Raw genomic sequence first — 19,237 nt, forward strand, 5'->3', positions numbered from 1 at the left:
GTAAAGGTTCCCTGTCTCTGATAAATAAACTTAATACTTCTTTCTTGCACGTTTATTTGCTATGAAGCATCTTAATTAAATGCAAAATACTTAGTTGAAGTAACTCCAACACTATTTTTAAACTAACTGGACTGAGAGATTGATTTTAGTATGCCATCTACCCATTCTGTCTTGTGACTAAATGGTGTAAATCGAGACTGCTGTTACAAAATAATTTGGGAGAAGCAAGAAAGTAAGTATAGTAGACAGTACGTGTGTGTCTTCAGAACCTTTGCCTTGTGACACAGGGCTGGCTTCAGAGCTATAATTGATTTCTCAGGTTGTTAAAGCAAGGAAAAATACACCTGTATGTACATGTTTAACTCTTATTTCAGTCGTTACTAGATACTGGTCTTTCAGTTTATGGTGGTTTTGATTGTATTTGCACCTGTGAGTAGGGAGATAAGATAAACGCCAAAACGGACAGTCTCAAAAATCACGAGTACTACGAGGGTGTCAAGGTGTGTCCCTTTTAACTAAGGCACAGGTTCAAGGAAGAATAAAACACATCTGTGTTCTAGTTCATGGGCTTCTTTAAGAAGCCAGAGGGTGATGCTTCATGCCTAAATACTGTTACCTCCTGCAAAGAAGGCTTTTCTTTTTAATTTTACAGTTACTTCTATACTGACCAAGTTTTTAGCCACTCTGCCCTCACTATGAGTACACATGAGAGGTCGGTTGAAATCTTTGAAGTGTTTTGAAGTCACTCTTCAGTTGCAGGGCACCGTGGTCAGAAAGCTCTGTTAATTGTTGAAACTCATTTAAAAACACACGGCTGAGAAACAAGAAAACTGTCATAATACCACGTGTAGCAGGCTTAGATTCCTGCCAGAGCTATTGTTGTGCCTTTCTCTAGCAGTTTAGTAGGTTTGCTTTTTGTGTTACATAGAGTTACTGCTTCTCTTTTTGTTCTACGTGGAGTATGTGTATAATAATTTATTTTTTTTTTAAGTTAAAGCTATGTCGTGGTTTCCCTGTCAGCAGAAGACAACGTCACTGTGTGCCCTTGGAATCGCAGTAGTTTGTTCTTGCCTTCCCAAGTTGCTGTTCTGTCCTGCTCTCTTGACTAGTCAAGGCCTTTGTCAGTAGGCAAACGGAAGAAAAGAAACCATGGGACTTGACAGGAGAGTGATCCTTCCCTCTCATTGTATGAACGCACACTGGGATTGGAGCGTTATTATCTTACTGTCGTAAAACAGCGGAATGATAAAGGTAGAAGTTCAAATAAACGCTTGGCTCATTGTTCATGGTTTTTGGATGTTCTAGAAAAGCCTGGTTTTGATCATCAGTGGCCTTCTTGCTAACTTTCTCTCAATACCAAATGATTGTAGAGGTAAACTTACTCTGTTCTCTCACGTCAGTGTGCCCACTGCATGAGTTTCTGCTTAAATTTCAATGTATATTTACTGAAAACTCTATTTCCTCATATCTTAATTTTTTTTCCTCCAGATAACAACTTACCTCAGTCCTGCAGAAGCAACGTTTTCAAATCTGTGCCTTGTTCATACATAACAGCTAGTTCATGTGGAGACAAACAAGCATCCTAATGCAAATGGAACATGGAACACCAGTTCAGTATTCTAGGGTATTGGGGGGTGTTGTGTTATAAATACAATTGAGTTCTCAGTGCAAGAGAAAACAAAGGAGTTCTTACTTAGTAGCTCCTTAATAAATAAATAAATCAGCAAGCACAGAGTGCATATTTTCTGCTCATTCTGTCTTCTGTATCCCACTTTGCTACTGCTCAGCCAGCTTGGAGGAGACTTCTTCCAGAATCTGGATTTGCAGAAGTATTTCCCAGCTGATGAGGCACGCCACCAACTACTTTTCTCTCATTTATTTCTCTTTTGACTCTGTCTGAAAAACACTCAAAAAATTCAAGTGGATAGATGCAGTCTTACTGCCTTTGTTAAATGGTCTCTGCTGTGAGATCATGAACTATACACGGGCGTGAGGACAGAGCCTGATTTACGAGTAACAGCAGATGGGCTGCAGACAGGACCTGCTGCCTGCCAGGGCGCGGAGCTGTGGCTGGGCTGCCAGCAGGACAGTGGTAAGATGGTTCAAAAACGTGGTGCAAGACGAGCCTGTGGAAGTGCTGCCATGGTGTGGTATGAAATTCTCCAACCATACAGGTGGCAAAGGGGAAGAAGGAACATACTTGTGCTGGTGAAGCTGGAAGAAATGAGGGGAAGGCGTTTCCCATTTCAAAACATGACATCTTCAGGGGCCTGTGCTTAAGCCATATGAACACGAAGTAACTTACTGTATTTGGAAGTAAGAAAAAAAAGGCTTTTTTTTTTTTTAGAGGAACTGTTATCCTAAGGAATTTATTTCAAAATAGTGTATCAACCCCCACCCCGAAGCTACTCTGTGTAGAGCTTTATAAATTTGTTCGGTTTATGCCAAGCAGTAATCTGTACTTTTTTACAAAAAACATGTCAGTCTTGTCTTCAGTGGGAAACCCCACTGAGCACTGAAGTGCAGAAAATGGAGGTGAGCAGTCCTTAAGTGTACCATTCATTCCCAAGCCATGACTAATTATCTTTGACCTATTCCTGGTAGGTGGACAGTTGACCTGTTCTCGCAAACATTAAATCATGAAAATTCTGCTGTCTCTTTGGCAGTCAGTTACAGTGATCCTTCATATAAAAGGGGGGTGGGAGTGTGGGGGGAACTAACCTGAACCTCTTTGCTGCATTTTTTTTTTCCCTTTCCATCTTGTTCTACTCAAACTAGGCAGAGTGGATCCCATCTTCATCTCTGCAGCTGCCTCCTCCATATGTGAAAGCTGTTGTCATGCATTTCTAAAGCCTCCTTTCCTTTGGAATAAACAAATCTTTGTTCTCTAAATCTTTCAAATGCTTTTTTTTCCCCTATATGCCTGGTTGTTCTTGATGATCCTCTCTGAACTGTCCACCTCTCTTCTGCCATGGGATGCTGGAGATGAGATGCAGTAATTTGTCTGAGAACCAGAACCCCCTGGTTCTGAGTGAACCAGGAATAATCTCTTATCTGAACATCTGGCATGTTTAAGTACTGTGTTTACAGTATGACATGGGTTTGTGTTGAACTTGGGATCTACCATAATTCTCTTTCTTTCTGTACAGAGCTGGTTTAACCAATTACACCCTGTCAAGGAATGAGCTAGCCTTTGGATTAAGCTGTGGCTACGCGGTGGTACTGCATAAGCTGATTTTCTTCTAGTGCTGTTACAGCCATACGGGTGTGAGGATGTAAGACAGGTTAGTTGGTAGAGGTAACAGTGATCATTAGAGCAATTAATACTACTGGGGCAAGAGAAGGGCGGCACACAGCACCTGAAGAACAGCGTTTGCTGAAAAAGCTCATCTGTCTGTTTCTCCCTTCCACTTTTTGTTGGTCTAACAAAGGCTATTTTCTTAGCTTAATAAGTGGAAGTTACTACTATCCTTCTGCCTGACTTCAGTGTCAGGTGCTCGTTTCCACATCCTGTGTCATGCTTGAACTAACCTGGGTAGGGAAAGTTCTGCAAAAAGAGGAGATTTTCAGCTCTGTCAGTTCAGCGTGAGCACTTGTGGCAGTACCCTGCTTGGGAAGTGGGGAAGTGCTGGATGGAGGCTGGGAGCAGTTACACTGCTGCTGCCGTCAGGCTTGTGAGGCTGTGCTGTTAGAAATACATCTGGTTAATGATTAAAAACTACTGAAACATTTTGCCCCTAATTTTATAGTTGCAGGCTTCTCTCCAAGTAGATCTGGTAACAAACAATTCAGTGTAATTCAATTAATGTGTGATTTTGTTACAGCTTGTGCCAGAGAATGCCATGAAATAGCCTTTCTTCGCCTGCCCTAGTTGCTCAGGGCTGAACCTGCTGTGGCTTCACCACTCAGCACTGAGCAGATCACCTGGGTTTGTCATGGCTGATGCACTTGGTGTGGGCATGGTTCTCAATATTTAAAAACAGCCGATTATCACAGGGCAGTAACCAAGAGGCAGATGGAGCAATTCGTGCTTTGGTGTAGGTAACTGCAGCACAGCTGATCATCCTACAGAAGTGGCTGGAGGAAGCCAAGTTGCTTCTGTGTGGTTGACTGATTTATATGGAGAGAAAAGAAAAACAAAAAAAAAGAGCTGCTGTATGACTGGATTAGTGCCACAGTTGCCTGCTATGCTGTGGTATTTGTAAGTAGTGAACTTCTAAAATAACCTTTAAGAGGACATTTTCAGGTGTCGTAGGTTCTGTAACTCCAGTGTCAGCATGTATTGATCAGTGTTGGGGTTTCTCCATAGCATAAGCAAATGACTCTGGTGTGGCAGTAAAATAACAGTGATATAAAACAGTGGCATATTCCTTGATTAAATTTTTCTGGCAGCCATTGAAATTATTTTGAGTGTGAACACATTTGTGGAATTACTTGTCTGCTCCTGTGACAGTGTGCTGGGAAATATGCCAAAACAAATTGTCTCTTTCTTGCAGTTTCATAAGCCAGAATACTATCCAAACTGTTTCTGGCTTCTACTACAATGAAAATGTGAACTCAAAGTCTCCTACATGTGAACTTGAATCGCATTGTACTTAGAACTGGGCAGGAAAAAGGTAGAGGGGAGAGACATCGCATAATTTAAAGAGTCAGTGTCAGTGTCTGTTGTGCTTATGAAAACTGAAGAATTTTAGACCTATGTTCATGTGAATTCAAGGAATCTTGAGTGAGAAACTGGCAAAGGGACTCTAGCTGTGTGCCAGAGCTTCGTGTGAATTGTGAAATAATTCTGATTTTCTCATTTTACAGTTGATGTTATGGTTGACACAAAAATCCTTAATCTAAAATCTTGCTTTCAATTCAGCGTTGGCATTTAGGCTGAAAATGTGCTGTGATCTCTGTGGTGTTTTGGCTGAGTTGTGGGAGTGGCAGTTGCTGAACCAGGATGTGAAATTCAGTGTTTTGTTCTGATAACGTAAATACTTACAGTACTTACTGACCAAACCTCTCTTGTTGATTTTTTTTAAACATAAAGATCCCACAGTTTAGTCTCATATTCAACATGCAATCTGCATGTGGAGTTTTTATTTTTTAATTTTTCTTTCAATACTCCAGATTAGATTTTCAGATTCATACCAGATGATTAAAAAACAATCAAACAAAAACTTATTTCTGAAACTGTAGGTCTTATGGAAGTGTATAATGATGCTAAAGAAAAACCTATTTGTGTTCCTTAAAAGCAATCTAATTTTCTCTGGATTATGCAATTTAGAGATAATGTGCTTTGAAAAATAAATGAAAAGTACATTGTGACAGATGAAAATATGCCACATATGTAGTTTTTCCTAGTATTTAATAGCTTGTAGTGATAACTTGTTCTTTTAAAAAGATTTCTTCAATTTAAAATTGTAAGAGTAATTTGTAGTGTTTTCTTTGTTCTTTCAAATTATTGTAGTGCCCGGTTTTGCAAAGTACATGTTTAAAATGTTAATTTGGGGGAAAATTGAAAGGATTTGTGTAAAGAGGAACAGGCTTGCAGTGAAGCCTATGAAGACCTTACTATATCTGAGCACATGTATGTTCTAGGAAAAAAAATACTTGAAGTCACTATTGTTTCCAAATGTGGCATGAAGTTTTGTCGCTCCTGGTATATGCTGGTTTCCCGTTCCATGTTTTTAAAGTGAATTATTTCATTGTGGTGTTTCCCTTGAGAGAGGAATGCACAGTTTTATACTCAGTCTTCTTATAGAACACGAGCAAATGCCCTTGTTTTGTCTGGCCATTTCTCTTTAAAAACTCTTTGAGGAAGAACTCGATCACCAGTAGCTGCCTTAGCCTGGTAGCGGTGAAACAGTAGGTCTCAACAGCATTAGGAATGGGTTTTGTGTAGTCAAAACGCTTCTGTGGTGGTCTCTGTCTAGATAGAGCTACTGCGACTGGTTTTTAATAGCATGAAAACTTGGATTTGCTGCTGTTGCTGTATCCACACTGCTCTATGTGCTTTCCAGTTCAGGTAAGGGATATTGGGACAGCAAATATCATAAAATTTCAAAACTGAAAATATAAGGTGCGGTTAACTTCACTGATTCAGCCTGAAAAAAAGAACTGCCTTCATTAATGAATATGTGTTTAGTGTCTTGGAGGACTGGCAGGGCTACTGTAGCTTTGGCCACAAGCATGGCAGGGTTGGGGTGTATGGCACTTCTGTAGTCCCTGCAGCAGCATGCCACTAATGCTCGCAACAGAGCGAAAATAGCAGTGGTAAACTGTCTGTCAGTATCACTCAAAGCTGAAGTCCTGCTGGTGTGACTGGAATCTCATATTAGTCTGCACAGGAGCAAGTGGAAAAGTCAGGGATGTGGATTCTTAATGGCCAATTTAAGTGAATGTGGTTCATGCTAGCAGACGGGAACCAGAATTGCTGTAAATGATGTATTTTTAGCCTATTTATATAAATTGAGGGAATAAAGGGAGGGAAGGGAACAAAACAAACAGTGTTACTATTAACTGTGGGCTGCGTTGATGCCTTAGCTCGACCTGGCTTGAGCTGGCAAGTTGTAGGTGCCTGGAGCTGTGCTGTTTGTGAAGATGGCTGTTTGCTTTTTCCGGTACACCTAGGAAATGTAGTCCATAATCCAGATAATCTACTCGTGTGGGTTCTTGGGAGCAGGCTGCACTGGAGAACTTTGCCACCTGATAAATGTTTGTGGGTTGGGGAAACGGAAGCACACCTTTTAAACAGCAGTAGCTTCACACTCTTCAGCAGCCGACTTTCACTTCTTCATTTTCTTTCCCTCATTTTCTTGCCAAATGGCTGTTTTGCATGTGCCCCCGGCAGGTGCTGGGATTGCTTCCTGCCTCGCTGGGAGGCTGTCTCCACGTGGCACCTCGCTGTGCCTCTGCTGAGCCCCGCGGTTCGGCTGGGGCCTCGCCATCCCTCCACTCGAGCACTGTTTCCACAGAGACCAACGCTCCCTCCTTTCTCGAAAGATATTTTTAGGAGCTGCTGTTTAGCTTCTGGAAAGACTTTTTCCTTAATAGGCGAGCAGGCTAACAGAGTTCGTCTCTGCTCAGAGTGTCTTTTGCTCTGTGCTTTCGCTGTTTTCACTTTTTGCCTTGCTTGTATGTCACTTAGTCCCCATTTCACTGCTTCCTTCTTATCCGTGTCTCCTCTACCTCGTTTCTTCCATTTCACTTTCAGTATCGCTGTTCCCAGCAGCAATAATCTTTTAACCCCACAAAGGAGCTTGCGGAGCGAGGGGAAGCCCAGCCTCCTCTCAGAAGAATATTGTACTTTAAGGACAAAATCCTTGGGCTGTTTGGTTCCTCAGCTAAACCCTCCTTGCTGAGTCACCGCCGCCTGGGCAGCCTCTGTGAGGCCTCGAGCGCCCCGGTGCCAGGCCGCGGCCTTCAGCTCCCAGGGCCTCGCACGTGTCAATTATTCATGGCCCTTCCTTGCGAGTTGTCGGCTGTCCTTTGGCCTTGCAATAAATTTTACATGTAGATGTTTCTGCTGATGTTTGTGGTAAGTTTGATGTGTCACCTTCTGATCGATGGCCTAATGGGAAAGGGCTTAGAAAATAAATCTGTAACAGTAACTCTCCTGGCTTGGAAAGTTGGACTGTCCCTGACTGAAACAGTCCAAGAGATTCTCTCAGTTGTCAGTTAGTAGGAGTACAAAATAGAAAAGACGTTCAACTTAATGACAGGCTACAACACGCACTCGCTCAAAGTCCTAATACTCTTAAGAATTGTTTTGTTAACATTACCGTGTTGCCTTTCTGAAGAGTTAAATACTGACTAGTTGTAGTGCTTCAGTGAAGAAAGGCTTCTTTACGTTTAGAGAGCTCTGATTTTGTTAATGACGCTACAGACTGTATCTGTCTTCCAATTTCATATTATGCCAGTAAGATTGATTTTCTTTGTATTCACTACTTTTGGTGTTCTGTTTCTGAAAACAGCTTATATTGCAGGTTGAGCAGCTTGCTGCTATGGCAATAGGCATGCTAGAAAGAAACAGTATTGAAGAAAATTGCAATGCTAAGGCAATTGTGTTAAAGGAATTCTCTGGCTACCTTATGCTGTCCTGTTATCCTGCGATTATCATTCAAACATCTTTTTCTCTACTTTCCATAGACTGTGAATCCTGTAGAAATAGGACTTTACACTTAACGTGATATTGGAGTGCAAGATGGTACTGCAAAACCTACCAGTATTAATGCTGTTCTTTCTCTACTTAAGTGCTACATCTTGTTCAGGTCACATTTTGTTTTATTTCCTGATGTTGATGCATTTCTGCCCATCTTTAATACGATGCAACAGCCAGTAGGTCAGTGGATTGGATGCACGGTTTCCATATTCAGCCTTTAAGGTACATGCCTCTGACCCACTCACTACCCAGCAGCTGGAATGATGTCTGTGAGGACAAGGCTTCGCTCTGAGATTCTGCTAACATGCATACCAAAACCAGCCAGGCTCTACTGTGTGCTGGACTGTTTCTAACAGTAAGAAGGAAAAAATTCTCCTAAAAGAGCTTTACAGCATCTCTTTAAAAACATCAGGCCATGGCTGTGGTGATAGACCACCAACGTGAGCTGCTGCTTGGTTACCAAGAGGATAAAATTTTACTCCAGGGAGATATTTTTATACAGATGCTTATTCATATTACAGTAGATGCCGAAAGCACCCTTATGCTCAGCAGCATGGAAATACTAAGAAAATTCTACTTTCACAGAATCTACAATCCAGCCGCATTTTACTTCATTATAAAAACTGCCAGCCTGTACCTAGATGGTCAGGGCTGGATTATTCTTCTGCTGTAATTTTTATTATCTCTTTTGCAAGTACCCAATCATTTGAGTGCTTGAAAGTCAGGTACTATCAAGCCCTGTCAGACACGTTTATCAGCTTGTCAAAGCTTTCCAGCTGTACATTGGTTATAGGCTAAACTATAGGTTTTGATTGTCATTGTCACAGCAGTGGCAGCAGGACTGTAGACAGACTGGCAAAAAGATGTGTTCAGTGCAAATTATCTTTGAATAGAAATGTGTTCTCTTCCCAATTATTCTTTACATAGCTTGCAATAGAAAATGGTGTTAGATGTAGAAACCTGGATAAATAATCCATAACCAGCTGAGAAATAGCTTTGATTTGTAGCTTTCTTAACAAGTTTTTAGTGACCAAATTCTACTGCACTGTTCCTTCTACCCTACCCTGTTGCCTCCTCCTGTGCTACTTCCAAATTCCTTTTTTTGCATACTTAAAATTAATGATGCTATTAATTTAGCTGCTGCTTAGTTGCTTCTGCGAAAGAGCGCACGTGCTAGGACAACTTACAGGCCAGATAGAAATATTCGGGAGCCATCCAAGTCTCCCTTTGTACCCTGAATTTTATGGAATGATGGAATTATGGAATGACATGTCTTTATAATTGCAAAATAAGCTCCACAACATATTTTAAACAGGAAAAGAAAAATGATGAATAACTCATACCGATCATCAATTGAAAAATGAACCAAACTATCCTCTCAAAGTTCTTATGCTCTTTGGCATCATCAGCTGCACTAATAAGGCAGTTTGGTCTTTTTGTTTCAGCTGTGTTGGAAAAAAAGGAGTGTGAAAGGAGTAACCATTTTGTTTAATGGTGGAAAGGTTGTCAGCCTCCAGAATACCTAATTTAGATTCGTGGAAGTGACTCTAGGTAGGGAGAAGTCTAATTTATAATTCGCTGTGCTGCAGAATGGAAAGATAAGAGGTGTTCATGAAAATGGTGCAGATCAACAAACTGACATTCCTCCTTTGAGGATAGCTTTCTTCAGCCTGTGCCATACATTGAATATTTACTTTACGGTTCTATTTTAGAGTTTAGGCTTGTAAATTCATGTCTCGTAGGAGTGGATTTTTAAAGTTCAATGGATGGAAGGGGTGCTTTGTGGTTCTTTTTGATCTGTTTTACACCCTCCACCTTTTTTCTTTTTGTCTTTTGCCTTTATGATGCAAAATGTGTTTTTTAAAGTGATGTTTATTTTCTCTGCAGGTATGGCGTTAGTCCTGAGAACATTATTCTGTATGGTCAGAGTATTGGTACTGTCCCTACAGTAGACCTGGCATCTCGGTACGAGTGTGCAGCAGTAATCCTTCATTCTCCTTTGATGTCTGGATTACGGGTAGCTTTTCCTGAGACTAGGAAAACCTATTGTTTTGATGCTTTTCCAAGGTATGTATAAATGCTGCAAAGATGATTGTTCTGTACTGAAAGTGCTCTTTAGGTGCTTAAAAAGGACTAGCTACGTAACTTTCTGGGGAACTTTATCGAATTGTGACCTGTATTTTAAACTTCACATATGCTTACCTTCTAAATCAAAGCAGAGATTCACCATGTGAACAGGCTGCTCTCTCTCTCAAACTGACATGATAGCTTAACACACAAATAAGTCTTAGTGTTTACAACTAATTTTTGTCTCCTTTTTTTTTTGTTATGGGTTGTTAAAATTAGGATTTTTATACCTTCAAGTTTGGATAGGTAGCTTAATAACTGATAATGTCCTATTAAGTCCTTCAGAATAATGACTAAAATTATTAATGTACGCTCTTAAAATCTGTCAGCTTTGATTTAGAAGCTCTAGGGTATTTTACATATACAAAAGTATGTACAACTGATTTCAAGATAAAACACTTGCCTTTAGAGCCTAGTGTCTCTCTTGAAATTGCAACAGTTCCAGGTTAAAGAGTGTCCAAATATTTGGGAATAGATGTTTTAGGAATAGCAGGCAATTTAGGAATCTTTTTAGTATTTCTACATGTTTGCAGGGATCCAGTATTCAAAAATTCAATTCTAATGCTTTTTTCTTGTTTTTGTTTTTGCTTTTTTTTTTTCTGCTGAAAGGGCTTAGCTTTTATTGCATGGAAATTTACAAAATCCTTTTTTGTAATGGTGATAGGACAAAACATATTTTCTTGATTTCATAACTTTTTTTTTTCCTTACAACCAGTAAATAATCCACACATTGCAGGCCAATGTATGTCTAGTAACTGCCTAAGTGACTGTCTAATGACTTTCTAAGACTTTGGTAAATTCTACATAGCACATCGTAGCATTTGAGCTTAGCCTTACTAATTTCCTACAGATGTTTTGTTGTTGTGGTTTTGAACAAGTTACACTTCAAGTAGTGCCAGAAGTGGACTGCTGTTTAGAAAATTGAGATATTTTTGTGACTATTGTCCTGCATCAAGACAAAGACAAAGCTATCTGTGGGAGTTGGACATCTGAGAATGTGAGAGGGGAGCCAGTCTCTTTACAGCAGTGTATACAGACTTGGGGAGAGTAAGGAGAAGGACAGATAAAAAGCAAAGTGGTCCATGGAAGGGCAAAGAAGAAGCAGAGGACTCACTGAAATCTTGTGCAAACCTGACTTTGCTTCAGAAGGTCATGTTTGCAATGAGTGTAGTAGGAGATGCTCATAGCATTTGTCATGTTTGTTTTATTCCAGTTACAACAGATTAAAATTAGACTGTGGGGGAGGGTGAAAACTGTAGCTGTAAACCCACGCCTAAACAGCCAGAAGTAACTGTGGCTGTCACAGTATCTGTCCAGTCCCTTAAGTTTTGCATTCTTCCAAATAAGACAAAAATGTAAATTGCTGAAGGTGCTGTCAGAATTTGAAATTGTTTTACACAAACTTGTTCATCATCCCCAAACCTTAAACCCAGCATTTCCAAATGCTTCTGCTAGAGAAAGCAACAAAGTCTTAATAATAGCTGTGATCGCAAAACTAGTAGTGATTAGCTGATAGCAGCCAAATCAAGTAAATTAAGAGAAAAAAAAAAGGGGGGGGGTGGGACATGACACTGACAACAGATGCACTGTAGCTCTTGAGTATTTTGTTCTTAACCTACTGAGCTGCTCATTGCTGTCAGTCTGACTTCACTTACACTGTAAGCAGTGAAAATAAACAGCAGTGTGTTTTTATGAATGTGTACAGCTCAACTGTCTGTCTTCACAGCAGGAAACAAAATAGTTCTGTGTGCACCTCCAGCGAATTGCTATTATGTGCATTTTATGTTGGGACTCCGTGAGAATGTGGTCTCTGTAGATTTTTCTAGCTGCAGAGTGGTATGGCTGAGAATACTAAGTAAGTCCAACGTGCAGTGTAAATGCTGCCTTATGAGTCGCTGAGTTGGCAATGGGACGCTTTCCAATTTTCTGCAAAATACAAATATCTAGCTTAATGGCCTGTGAATATATGTGGGGAAAAATAGTTTCAGTATCTAAATACTGTAGGGAAAGGGGTTTCCTGGTTTCATACAATAAATGAGATCTTAGTTTGTAGCCACTAAAATGATACGTAAATATCTTTGTAACTGTATGTGGCTGACCTGTCTTGTCACATCGTGGAACTCAGGGACAGACCCTTCATGGGCTTAAGACTTCAGTTTACTTAGCATTTTCATGATGAAGTATTACGTTTGGGTATTGTACTAATTTGGGGATGATAGCTGGGGGAGGAAATCTGCATTATTCTGTCTCTCAAGTTCTTGGGATATTTTTCTGTATTCAGCACAGTTGCACACAACTCAGGTTCCAGACAGGAGAAGGGAAATAGGCTACATTTTAATTTTAAATAACACGAAATCTGTTTTTCGAGGAAGTATTGATACAGAGACTAAAATGTGTTTACACTCAGCTGTTTACTGGAATACCAATGGCTGTTCTGTAGAATACTGAATGCTGAGATTTGTGTGTATGAGGTTTAGTGCTTCAGTTTACATCTTAATTTTTAATTAACTTTTATATTTTCATAAATCTTCTTTAAACCTGTTTTTAAATCAGTGTATGTTGGCATCTGTATTTGTTATCATCCTAAGCAATTAGTCTGGTCACTTTGTAAAGTTCCTAGTGTTACTAATATCCCATTCTTTCTTCAGGACAGGAAAATCCAAACCACTTATTAGATAGTGTAAAGAAATAAAATTTTCTTCCCGTCAAATCAAATATTACTGATACTCATTTTTCCCCCCAGCTCATCCCCTATTCTACATCATGTCCTGAGCCAAAGCATGGTCTCATTATTGGCCAATTCCTCCTTTTGTTGATAGAAGTGGAGGTGGTGGGGAGCTGAGCACATTAGGACGCGGTGCCTATGCACTGGTCTGGAGTTGCAGGTAGCTACCAACGTGGAACGGCTGTCTGGAAGTACAGGGTGGTGCCTGGGAGAAGGCAGGCAGAGGAAGCTGCTGCTCACCGCCTTGAAGGTGATGTGCTACCAGTATGCTTCATAATTGGGGTGTTCTGGTCTGAGCTTAAAGGTGTGAGGGTGCCTTTGTCACCCTTCCCTTTCCTCTGCCCCTGTTCTCCTGTGCGAGACAGTTACTAGGTGTATTGGCCTGCAAAACGTGGCTCGAACAGCTTGCTTTTAAGACCACTTTTTGGTAGTGGGGCAAGAAGTCAGAGGCATGAAACAAAATCCCGTGTGAGTTTCATTGGGCTTGCAGTTAAATGTCCTCGTGTCATGCTGTTTTCCCACAGTTTTCTCTGTTGCCATTTGAACTTAAACAATCAGTACAAAGACCAGGTTGTTTTTCTTTATCTCATTCCCCCCTTGTTTGGGGGTTTAAAGACAGGTTCAGACCTCATGAGCTGACTCTTTTTGCATGAAGTCTTTATGACTGGAATGTAGTTAACTGGTTGCTAATCTGTTATATTGGAAGGTGATAATGTGTAATGCAGAGTCCGCATTGGTAACATGTCTCATGGAATCTGATTTGCCTCTCACCAGCTTTCCGCAGTGATTTCTTTGATAGGTACACCACTCGCTGGTGTTTCAGGTGCCAAACTTTATTTGCACTGCTGCCCATTCGAGCCTCTTGTCATCAGAACTGGCGGCGTAATGGTAGCACAGGCTCCAGTTTGCACATGCGTTTTGGGAGTAAGTCTTGTTCCATATCGCTTGGGCACAATTTCAAGGTTTTGTAGCTATTTAAAAACACGCAGTGGTAAACAGGGTGTGTACCAGTAGTTAAGCTAACTTTCTTTAATTGTGTGAAAATTAAAGTCACAAACTGAGCACTGTTTTCCTTTTCCATCCCCCAGCATTGACAAGATATCTAAGGTAACCTCTCCTGTGTTGGTAATCCATGGTACCGAAGATGAGGTGATCGATTTCTCCCACGGCCTGGCAATGTACGAGCGATGTCCACGAGCAGTAGAGCCCCTCTGGGTGGAAGGGGCTGGGCATAATGACATAGAGCTTTATGCACAGTACTTAGAGAGACTAAAACAGTTCATATCTCATGAACTTCCCAACTCCTGAAGAAGCCTACCTGATTTTACCTCAGTTACTGTGAACGGAAGAAATTACCTGTTTTTGCACATGCTTTAACTGGATAGCTGTAATAGCTTTATACTATGAAGAAATGCCCTGTATTTAGGGTGTTCTAATCAAACATCTGATGAAATTTGTCTTTTATATCTGGAAACTATTCTACTAATGCACACAATATGGTCAACTACTGTAATTCCAACAATTTTTAGCTTCATTGCCCTGAAGGAAGTGGGGAATACTAGCTGCTTATGGGGACACTTTTTACCTAGTGCTGTATTCATTGAAGATCAGTTTTCTCTGTCTCACTTCTGATCGTTTATAGTTCTGTCCTACAAAGACTTTTTTTTTCAATGTTCTCAATGTGTAGAACATAACTGTTATGAGCTACAGCTTCTAAACAATCAGCCATGGGTTCAATCTAAGGGAGTACTTTCTTTGTAAAGTTTCTTAGCTGTGGTATTGTAACTGGAAAGTTATTGTGATGAAGTTCCTCCTCCTCCCTTTTAGTGTTCTTTTGTTAACTTACTGATCTTCCCAAGTAAATTATTTAAATATACTTTTTCCTGATAATAAACAAACTACTATATGGGGCTAAACTCTGTAATGACTTCTCCATTACCTTGTATAAACATAACTGGAATATTCTCAAAGGAACTATGGACAAAATTGCTTTTGTTTAAAAATAAATGTGTAAATTTACTACTAGAAAACTCATTTTAATATTCAGATGGTCTGAATAATAGCCATAACAGACATTTCCTTCTGTAAAGCATTCCTGTAGACTTTTTAAAAGTACTGTACATATTTGAATTTACATTGTGCATAGATTCTTAATTGGTAGTTTTAATTTAAGTCTAGCTACAATAAACTGCAAAATTCTGGTTTGTATATGATTGAATACATTTTGTTAAAATATGTTTTTATCCCTATATTATTTTGCTATTAAAGTTTTATAAAGTTTCCAGGACAAAAAATTTACACATTTATGTTTTGATGAATTTATGTAACTAAATTTTCATTGAGCTGATCTTTTTAGTTTAGGAGTAATTTGATTCTTTGACACTGGAATCGCACAGATTATGCATCAGAAATGCAAAACATGTAATTGTTACACTACTAGCATAGGTCTAATTTTTCCAAATTTAAAGGCCTTAAATGTACTGTAAGCCTCAGATTGTTGTATAAATTGATCGCGATTGATTGCAGTTTGTGTCCTGTTGCTAGAATGCAACACAGTGGTTGTAATGGAATAAAGGATGCATGGATTAGATCTTGCTGCATTTTTGAATCTTATTTTTCATACAAAAACCAAAATGTACTTAAAATTCATTAATTCCTTTTTTCCAAGGAAAAGCTATCCTAAAGTAGAAAGCCTTGTTTCCACACAGTATGGTATGTAGATCAAATCTTTAAAAGATTATTTTTAAATGATGTCCAGCTGTTTTTTAAATAACAAAAATACATGAGTCACGGCCGAGAAGAAATGTCTGAGCATAGTTGTCATAAGACCTTCCAACAGCCCTGCAGTTAATTGTCAGCACTGCAAGTGTGTCTGGTGTCTTTGGTTATTATTGGCTTGGCCCTATTGCTGTAAAAGGGGGGAAAAAAGGTGTTTTCATTTGTAGTGGTGTGGGGAGTAGGGGGGAAATGAGGATGCCTGTTCTGCACATTACTTGGCATGTTACTCTGGGTGGTTGCACCTGCGTTGTCCAGTCAGTTTTAAATGCCCCAAGCACCAGGGTGCCCGGCTGTTCTCTTCGTGACTATTCCAGCCCTAACTGGCAGTTTCTGCTTAATCTTCACCTCAAGCATGTCTCTTCTGTCCTGTATACTAAGTAAATATTCAGTTATGTCTCATTTGTTTTTTAATTGTGCGCCTTTGTAAATCCAAGGTGGGTGTGTTGTTTTCTCCATTTCTGCACGTATTCATTTCTTGCTGAGACTTAAGCTCGGTGGAAGCAAAGCTGATGACCACGCTATAAGGGGGCACTCCAGGTTACTCTTCAAGTGTGAGCCTTCCCATGTAGTGGCTTGAGGAATTTTTACTTACTTGGTGATGTTTTTTTGATAACCCAATTGAACTTTGGATTGCTCTGAAAAATTAAGGCTACAGTGTTTCTTCTCCTCAGGACCCTTTTTGATTCAAGAAACTGGTACTTACATCCTCTTCCCTAATATTATTAATATTATTATCTTTTATGACTGCAGGAATTTGAGAAGTAGTAATTTTGTGACTTGACAAAAACAAAGCAGATTCAAGGACAATATTCCTCTGTTAATGAGACCCCCAAATCTGAATTCAATATTGTCACATTGGTCCCAGGGTCACTGCACATGCGGCCCAAGTTCAGTGTTCTGACTGTATGTGAATATCTCCTTGTACTATCCTTTATTTGTTCATATTTCTGCATAACTGTAGTGCTCACAGATGCCTTCCTGTATTTCTGGCTTCTGCATTGCCTGTTTTGCTCTGTAAAGTTTGTATATATTGAACTAATACGAATATTTTACTGTTAATTAGAATGTTAATTAATGACTTATCAATGATCCACTGGGCTTTTCACTTTCTTTTGATTCAATTATCTGTTGACCTGTTTGGTCCCTTAAACAATTTTTGTTGTGGCCCTGTTCCCATTGAATAGTTCTTAGATGAGTTGTGAATTTTTTTATATAATTTCCTGGCACGTCCTTTTAAGAAAACAAACAATAGTGAGCTTCTTCATGCTATAAGCTGAAGTGATCCCCTGTATCAAGGTATCACTGTTTCAAGCATAGTTCTAGTGCCTGCCAGCATTAGAATTACTAGTTAAAAAAATCTGTGGCCAGCTCATGAAACTGCTTATAAGACAGTGGCTTTCAGGTCCCCATTTGTTTAAAGAAAAAAAAAAGTTGGAACAGAAGTTTTACATGGTGGAAAAGGGGATGATGTGAGGTTATGAAAGAGAAACTTTGGATTGGGCTAAAAAAGTAGCTTGTTCCAGCAAACTGCTAACATTCACTCATTTAAATGTATAATGTGGGCCTTTACAAGAACTTGTTATGCATATTTTAGAGCTACCAAGGTGTCACTGTAAGAGTGGCTGTATATGCCTGGATAAGTTATGCAATGGGTCTTCCAAGAGTGTAAATAACTTTTTTTCTTCCCGTTTTTCCTGTGTGACTTGCTAACTTTGTTTATACAGTGCAGCACTACCTGACGTACAGCTTCTTTTCAGGAAGGTAAGTTGTGGAGCATCTGGTCTTAAATCAGCAGTTGTCTAACGTTCGTACTTTGAAAAAGCCAGAGGAAAATATTTGTTACAACTTTAAAGGTGGCATTTTCGAAGGAGTTTGCACATCTTTTTAAAATTTATGTAACTGTTATAAATTTAGCCTGTATTTGTTCACACTGAGATCTGTTACCCTTGTTGCTTCTGCTACATTTTTTTTTCCATTTCTTTGTCATTCCTGCAGCGCCTGGCAGCTCTGCTCAGGGCACTGACCTTTCAGCTTTCTGAATGCCCAAACCCGTATTTCCACTTCAGTGTAAATTCACTTCAGTATTGTGCGCTTCATTTATAAACCCTGTATCACATTTGCTTTTTGTAAATAATGCTAAATATAGAAATAGAGATACCAGTCCCCTCTCCTCCTGTGGTTACTTGATTGTTCTCATCTGGCAAATCCTTTTTTCCCTAGGTCTATTCTCGTGAATGTAAATCAATGATCTTATTTAAGTCCATTTAACTTCTCTATATCCAACCTCCCTTCTTTGTGGATTCACCATCTGTTCTAGCTCTAAAATTTGTTGTTTTGCAACTGCGGTCATTTTGTCCTCCCAATACGAAGTGGAGGACGGCTCCTTGGTGGTGGGCACGCTGCTGCTGGGAACGAGGTCAAGCCCCAAACCTACCTGCTTCATCTTCATGGCTTTCAAAGTCCTGCAGTAACTCTTAGGTCAAATCAGGATGAATTTCAAAGTGAATTTCACCATATTTCAGCTGTGAAATATTTGGGTCTCAGAACTTCGTTGTGACAGTGAAAAGGACGAGCTCGGAGCGGCAGAGCGAGTGCCGTTTTGTTTCCCCGATGCCTGGTTTTGTGGCTGGGTTCCAGCAGTAACCAAATTAATTCTGCGGAAAGTTAGAGCAACGTGCATGCTGCCTCTCTCTCAAAACAAACAATACCAAACCCTCACCTCTTCAGGGTCTTAACTTTACATTGTCTTCTGCTCGCTCCAAAGGTAAATATGCATCTTTGGGGTTTCAGGAGGGCAGGCTGCGAGGGGATGCAGCTGAGCTCTGCCATCCTGCAGGCTGGCCGGGGAGCAAGCCGTGCGCGCCGTGCTTGCAGCATTACCTGCTTTTCCTCTGTTTTCCAAAGCCCCTGCTCCCCAAAAGCGTTGAAGCGTTTGAGCCAGCTCCGGGCACGGCTGATTCTTGCCCCCACCAAGAAAAAAATAAATAAATAAATCCCCCCCGCTGGCTGGAGGCGGGCTCGCAGCGGGGCCGGGCGGCGCTGCCCGCGGCATGGAGCTGCCCGCAGCCGGCCCCTGCGCGCCCGCGGGACTTGCGCCTCCAGCCATGGGGCCGGGTAAGGGGGCGCCGGGAGCGGGGACAGGAGGCCGGGGGGAGCCCCAGAAGGGCGGCCAACCCCCTGTCTGTGTTGCAGGGAGCCCCCCGAGGAGCGCTGCCCTCGTCCTGCTGGTGCTGCTGGTGCTGGGCGCACGGCCGGAGGCGCAGGAGACGAGTGTCCGCAGGCAGCAGAGACACGGTGACCGTCCCCGCTCGGGTGCCCGGCGGTGGGGTGGGCAGTGCTGGGGAGGAGGAGGAGGAGGAGGGAGGAATATTTTGTTAGAGCCCACCTGGGGGCTGCCAGAAAGGCAGCGAGCTCCGTGCTCCAGCACGGGGGCAGCGGGGGGATCGCGGCTGCTCGGA

General features: G+C 40.9%; 2 protein-coding genes across 8 annotated transcripts in view; both read left to right on the forward strand.

Annotated features, from left to right (window-relative positions):
• ABHD17C (abhydrolase domain containing 17C, depalmitoylase) overlaps positions 1 to 15,591 on the forward strand; it is a 33,121-nt gene extending 17,530 nt beyond the window's left edge. For all 4 annotated transcript variants that reach the window (XM_083851300.1, XM_083851298.1, XM_083851299.1 and 1 more), the window contains 2 exons: positions 10,037 to 10,216; positions 14,090 to 15,591. In XM_083851300.1, coding sequence (XP_083707426.1) covers positions 10,037 to 10,216; positions 14,090 to 14,309 — 400 coding nt within the window. In that variant the 3' untranslated portion in view covers positions 14,310 to 15,591. The remainder of the gene's footprint in view (positions 1 to 10,036; positions 10,217 to 14,089) is intronic.
• A 146-nt stretch (positions 15,592 to 15,737) lies between these two features.
• LOC310905246 (cell surface hyaluronidase CEMIP2-like) overlaps positions 15,738 to 19,237 on the forward strand; it is a 55,968-nt gene continuing 52,468 nt past the window's right edge. For 2 of the 4 annotated variants that reach the window (XM_083851279.1, XM_083851282.1), the window contains exon 1: positions 15,738 to 19,073. In XM_083851279.1, coding sequence (XP_083707405.1) covers positions 18,830 to 19,073 — 244 coding nt within the window. In that variant the 5' untranslated portion in view covers positions 15,738 to 18,829. The remainder of the gene's footprint in view (positions 19,074 to 19,237) is intronic. The other 2 variants (XM_083851280.1, XM_083851281.1) reach the window with 2 other exon arrangements.

Source organism: Anser anser (assembly GCF_964211835.1).
Source record: "Anser anser genome assembly, chromosome: 10".
In the NCBI taxonomy this organism is placed as follows: domain Eukaryota; kingdom Metazoa; phylum Chordata; class Aves; order Anseriformes; family Anatidae; genus Anser; species Anser anser.